Here is a 6911-nt window from a genome sequence, read left to right as displayed (position 1 = left end):
GAGACAACACTATTGCATATGCCCTATATGTGAATACCAATTATAAATCATCTGGTGTGAGTCTGCGAGTTTAGAGGCCACCAAAGGGTGAGCTATAAATTGGACAGGCTCGCCCGCAAGAAAGATGGGGCGTATAAGACTCGTTTGGTTCATATTTATATGTTATCGTATTTTGTCACGTTTAAGGTTAGGTAGATTTGAAGTCATAGACTAAAAAAAGTGTAGTAAGATTATGTTAGTCAGTCTAAGATGGGGTGATGATTATTTTCATCACAAATGTGACAAGTTAGACAAAAACATTTGACAAGCTTATTCTTAGGCTGTGAAACAAACAAGCCCTAGTCTTTCCGCCATGAATTAACCAGCCGGCCGGGTGCATGCAACTGTAGGCATTAGCAAGTTGAACAAGTTATTTAATTAGCAAGCCTGCAAAACCCTAGCTTGGAGAAGCAGTCCAGTTCAGGGTAAAAGATTTCGGGCCGGTATATCTGATTGCTAATAATACCGGGGAAAAAAAACCCTAGGTCCAGTTGCAGCTAGGCCAGAAACGAACCAACAACTCAAACTAATTCGCAGCATGCACTTGACTGCAGAAGAAAATAAAAATGTTCAGGCCGGCAGGATGACGAAAGAAACATTAACAAGAGTAACACACACATCAATGCACACTAAGCTCTGATATTGTAGTCACGGCAGCTAGAAAATAACCACATATTATACTTGCCACCTCGCGTTTCTTTGTCGCGCTTGACCATATCAGGCACCATTTGCATCTGAAGACCATACCAGATCCTCCAAGAAATAGCCTAAAACCCTAGCTCGTAACTCTGCCTACCTAGCTTCCTCAATTTAGCTCCTGTAGACACATGGAGTTCAGCCAAGAACGGAAGGAAGATGGTGCAAGAACCCCGAGCTCAGAGGCTGATGACGTCGAAAAAGAGCTGCACAATAAGCGCACCGGCGCCAACGGCGACGACGACGAGGGAACAAGGCAGCCGTACAAGTGCACCTTCTGCATGCGGGGGTTCCCGACGGCCCAAGCGCTGGGTGGCCACATGAACGTCCACCGTAAGCACAGGGGGAAATCAGGACCGACCGTCGCCGCAGCGGCTCAAGGAAGCAGCAATTGCTATGAGCAATACTCGACGACGCTTGTGGCGATCGGCCAAACTCATCCGGCGGCGAGTGCGAGCGAGGTGCCGTCCACGGCGGCCTGTGAAAGCTTGTTCCATGCCGAACGGGTGGCGCCGCAAGAGCTGCGGCTGTTCGGCCCTTACTGCGCCGCTGGTCGTGGCAAAGAAGACCGACGAGATCATCAGTACTTCTCGAAGGATAGCGATGGTGATTATGGTGAAGGGGAGGATCTGGATTTGGAGCTCAGACTTGGGGGTGCTGGTTCATGATGAGAGTAAGTAGATCTACCGTGCCATGCTGAAGTAGTATATATGTGTATCTGCATGAATCTCTCTCTCTCTCTCTCTCTCTCTCTCTCTCTCTCTCTCTCTCTCTCTCTCTCTCTCTCTCTCTCTCTGGCTAATGAAGCTAGATGCTGCCTACACAGGAATTAGAAACATCTGGAGTTCTTTTAGATTGATGGAAAAACTAATTCCAATGGAATAGAAGATTTCCTGGAAAGATCTGGTTAGTACTTTACATTAGACTGTGATCATGGTTCGTGCACAATACCTATTTCTACCGAGGATTAATTATTAGTGATTTTGGAGGTCTTTGCTGATTCCCAGGATTCAGGAAGCCTAAATTTGTGACCAATGAATTAGGGAGCACAGCACATGGCGGCCGAACATCTCTTTCTCTCCCCAATAGTCAATAGTCCTCCGTAATAGAGAAATTGTACACATATACTTACCTTGTATACATCTTCTGATTGAGGATATGTGTAACCTTCCAAATACCGGTTTTAACCGTCCATATATGAAAGGACACTCCCATTGATCTGGGAGTGCGGTGCTTGCCTCATTCTCCACCTTTCTACATGGTATCAGAGATTCTTCCGACCCTTTCCGCTTCCTCCCTCTAGTGCGTCGGTGCAACCTCTGCCGCACCCAACCTCGCCGCGTGACGCCCCTCCACACGTGCCGTCAACGCCATGTCGACCAACTCCACCACCTCCTTTGCCACAAGTGCCTCTCTCATCGACACCACCGTCCATGCCTTCATCAACCCCTACGCCACCGTCGCCATGAAATCCCATGTTTTTGTCACCCTCGAACTCAAGAACACCAACTTCAACAAGTGGGTCTCTTCTTCCAGTTGATGTGTGGAAAATTCAGGCTCATGTCTCACATTGACGACTCTCCTCCACGCCCCGTCGATGCTCAATGGGAGCAGGCCGACTACTGTGTTCGCAGCTGGCTCTTTGGCTCTGTCTCGGACGACGTCCTCAACCTCGTCATGGAGCCGAATCAGGACACACGCGCTCTATGGGTCACCATCGAAGAATTGTTCCAAGCGAACAAGGAACTGTGCGCCATCTTCTTAAGTCACCAGTTCCACTCGATGACCCAGGGCGATCTGTCCATTTTAGAGTACTGCCAGCACGTCAAGAGGTCACCGACTCCCTCCGCGACGTCAGTCACATTGTCTTTGAATCACAACTCATCCTCAATCTCCTGTGTGGCCTCAATCCTCACTACTCCAACACCGCCGAGGACATCGCCAACATGCCTGTGCTCCCCATATTCGCTAAAGCCTGCTTCATGCTAGACCTCAAGGAGCTGCACCTAGCCAACAAGGAGAAGGTCACCACTGACACGACTCTCCTCGCGGCCGGCCCCTCCTCTTCCTACGGCTTGGGCGGGTGTTGCTCTTTCACCCCATCCCTGGCAACCGGTGGCTCCTACTCCTCCAGCCGTGCCAGCGACCCCAAGCGCTCTGAAAACCATTGTGGTGGCAGCCGCAATCGCCCCAACACCGGCCGCGCGCAACAGCAGGCCGCCCCCCAGACCGCCCCCCCCTCTGGGTACAGGCACCCCAACAATTACCATGGTAGATATTTATTTCCTGTATAGGGTAAAAAGTAGCTATTCTAACCTAGCGGTCCATGGATTTGTTTTAATATGTGGGCGGCTCAATCCGGCGCGTGGCGTGCCCCTAGAGCCGACCTCCTTGGCCCATATCTGCAGGCCCATACGGCTTTTGCACCCTCGTAGGCCTCCCTGCTACCGACCCAGAGCTGGGACTAGGCTGGCCTAATTGCGGCCCTAAATCAGTTGTCGGTGCAAGGTCCGGGCCCTTGTGTCATGGACTCCGGAGCTACCTCCCACATGTCATCCACGAATGGTATACTCCTCTCTCGCCTCCCTCCCTATCATTCTGTCATTACAGTAGGCAATGGCACCATCATACCTATCGCCCCTCGTGGTCATTCCATTGTTCCAACTGCCTCCTCTAACTTTGCCCTCAACAATGTCCTCGTTGTCCCTTCTCTTGTTCATAATCTTCTTTCGGTACGACAATTTACTCGTGACAACCATTGTTCAATTGAATTTGATGCCTTAGGTTTCTCTGTCAAGGACCTCCTAACCAGGCGCGCGATTCTTCGCTGCAATAGTTGTGGCGATCTCTACACCCTCCCTTCGGTCCGCTCCACCACTGCCGCTCAAGCCAACCTTGCTGTCTCGACAACCGTTTGACATCAACGACTCGGCCATCCTGGTTCCACTGTCCTCGACACCCTTCTAAATAAGTCAATTATTTCATGTAATAAAACAACTCACACGCCTTGCCACTCATGTCAGCTTGGCAAGCATGTGCGCCTGCCCTTTAGTAGTTCCACCTCGTGCACCTCTGCACCTTTTGAACTAATTCATCGCGATGTATGGACATCCCCAGTCACTAGCATTTCAGGCTATTCATATTACTTGGTACTCCTTGATGATTTTACTCACTTTTGCTGGACTTTTCCCCTTAAATGCAAATATAAGGTTCATCAGCACATCGTTCATTTCACCTAGTACATACATACTCAGTTCGGCTTGCCTCTAAAATTTCTTTATGCGGACAATGGCACTGAGTTCGTTAACCACGCCACCACCACTTTTCTCACAGCCCACGGCATCCTATTACACCTCCCCACAAAATGGCAAGGCCGAACGAGTTCTCCGCACAAATAATAACTCCATCCGCACCCTCCTGCTCCATGCATCCATGCCTCCCTCCTATTGGGCCGAGGCACTTGCCACTGCTACCTATTTGCTCAAACAGCGTCCATCCTCTTCAATTAACAACTTCATTCCCTTTGAGCTCCTACATCGCAAACAACCTGACTACAACCATCTCCGTGTATTCGGTTGTCTCTGCTATCCTAACCTCACTGCCACATTCCCACACAAACTTGCATCACGTTCCACTGTCTGTGTTTTCTTCGGATATCCAACATCTCACAAAGGGTACAGGTGCTTTGATCCCACAACGAAACACGTGATTATTTCGTTCCACGTTGTTTTTGACGAATCCTCCTTCCCTTCCATGACCTCCTCAGCTACCAGTGACCGTAGCTCCTCCTTTGGTTTTCTCTCCGATGACTATGTCATGCCGGTGTTACGCACTGCTGCCACAGCATCCCCCACTATGACAGCTCCGTCTCCTTCTGACGTTAAGCGCTCGCAATCTCCCTCGGTAGCTCCGTTGCACAGCGACGTTGAGCAGTTGCGGCACTCTCCGACCCCCTCGACACAGTGCTCGAGCAGGCCTAGCGCAGGCTCCCTGGTCGCGCCCTCTTCTTCACCACGGACTGCACCCGCGCACCTGGTCGTGCTAACAGTGCCCATGCCTTGCCTCACTGCTGGTGATGCCACCATGACCACGCCCGGCCCGGTCGCACCTGTGGCCCACCTGGATGGACTCGAACCTCCAGCGGTCGCGCCCGAGCTGGTCGGCCCTCATGTGTTCACACTAGCACCCTAGGTAGTCGCGCCTCCGTCACAGGTGTTCGCGCTCGTGCCTGGTCCACCTGCGCTCCTAGCTCCAGGACTACATCACATGGTGACACGAGCCCGACCAGGCATCGTCAAGCCAATTGACAAATTCAACCTCTCCGCCACTCATGCTTCGATTTCTCCGATCCCATTGAACTATCACAATGCGTTGGTTGACCCCAATTGGCGGGCTACAATGGCGAATGAGTTTCAGGCTTTGGTCAACAATGACACATGATGTCTCCTACCTTGACCCCCCAGTGCCAATGTCGTGACGGGCAAGTGGATTTTCAAACATAAATTCCACTCCGACGACACTCTGGCCCATCACAAGGCACGTTGGGTTGTTCGGGGCTACTCGCAGCAGCACGACATCAACTACGATGAGACGTTCAGCCTGGTTGTCAAGCTCTTGACAATGCGGGCTGTCCTTAGCATCGCCGCTTTGCACTCCTGGCTGATTCATCAACTTGACGTAAAGAACGCATTTCTCCATGGTCACCTTGAGGAGACGGTTTACTGTCAGCAACCCTCGAGTTTTGTTGACCCCTTTGCTCCTGACCATGTCTGTTTACTACAGAAATCACTCTATAGTCTGAAGCAGGCTCCCCAGGCGTGGTACCAGCAGTTCGCTACATACATTTGTTGTCTCTGCTTCGTCGCCTCGTCATCTGACACGTCTCTCTTTGTCCTCAAAGATGGAGACCGCGTCTCCTACCTACTACTATACATCGATGTCATCATCCTCACCACTTCTTCAGGCAACCTTCTTCGGCACATCACTAAGCTCCTTCACTCAGAGTTCGTAATGACAGACCTCAGCGACTTGCACTTCTTCCTCGGCATCTCCATCATGCGTTCCTCCGAGGGGTTCTTTCTGTCCTAACGCCAGTATGCGCTGGACTTCCTGCAGAGCGCCGGCATGGCCGAGTGCCACTCCACTGCGACACCCCTGGACACTCATGCCAAGCTATCTGCCATAGAGGGTGCCCCTGTCGCCAACCCTTCGGAATACAGGAGTCTCACGGGTGCTCTCTAGTACATCACGCTGACTCGCCCTGACTTGGCATACGTTGTTCAGCAAGCGTGCCTCTTCATGTATGATCCTCGTGAGCCGCACCTTGCGTTGATCAAATGCATTTTGCGCTACGTCAAGGGCACCCTATCGACTGGTCTCCATCTCGGCACGTCTCCCGTCCAATCCCTGACTGCGTACTCCGACACAGACTGGGTTGGCTACCCTGACCCATGATGCTCCACGTCCGGCTACTGCGTCTTCCTCGGTGAGAACCTAGTCTCTTGGTCTTCCAAGCGCCAGGCTACGGTCGCACATGCTATTACTGAGTGCTGCTGGCTTCGCCAACTACTTCAGGAGCTCCACGTTCCGATTGCTTCGGCGACCGTTGTATACTGTGACAACATTAGCGCCATTTACATGTCATCCAACCTTGTTCAGCATAGTTGCACGAAGCATATCGAGATCGACATCCATTTTGACCATGAGAAGATCGCTCTTGGGCAGGTTCGAATTCTTCATGTCCCGTCCTCCCACTAGTTCGTGGACATCATGACTAGAGGCCTGCCTGTCTAGTTGTTTATGGATTTTAGATCCGGTTGTTGTGTCCAAAATCCTCCTGATGTGACTGCGGGCGGGTATTAGAGAAATTGTATAGCTGTACTTACCTCGTATACATCCTCTAACTGAGGATCTGTGTAACCTTCCAAATACCGGTTTCAACAGGCCAGATATGAAAGGACACCCCTATTGGGAATGCGGTGCTTGTCTCATTCTCCACCTTTCTACACTCCGATTGCAACATGCGGTTGCATTGCAGAACAAGCAGAGGTAGCACGATATGATTTTTTACATCAACTGACCATAATGAGCCTATGTGTTTGCTTTCATGAGTAGTTAGTAAAATGATTAGAGTGACAAATGGGATGGGGGCTATTCTATTCAGATGGATGTATCGT

At 51.0% G+C, this 6911-nt stretch overlaps 1 protein-coding gene across 1 annotated transcript; it reads left to right on the top strand.

Moving 5' to 3' along the window:
- The first annotated feature begins 866 nt into the window (after positions 1-866).
- LOC133918140 (zinc finger protein 36-like) lies at positions 867-1403 on the top strand. The gene has a single exon (XM_062361877.1). The coding sequence runs from the start codon at positions 867-869 to the stop codon at positions 1401-1403; it is 537 nt and encodes a 178-aa protein (XP_062217861.1).
- The last annotated feature ends 5508 nt before the right edge of the window (positions 1404-6911 follow it).

This window comes from Phragmites australis, chromosome 5 (assembly GCF_958298935.1).
Source record: "Phragmites australis chromosome 5, lpPhrAust1.1, whole genome shotgun sequence".
Taxonomy (NCBI): Eukaryota; Viridiplantae; Streptophyta; class Magnoliopsida; order Poales; family Poaceae; genus Phragmites; species Phragmites australis.
This window is presented reverse-complemented; position numbering and strand designations above follow the sequence as displayed.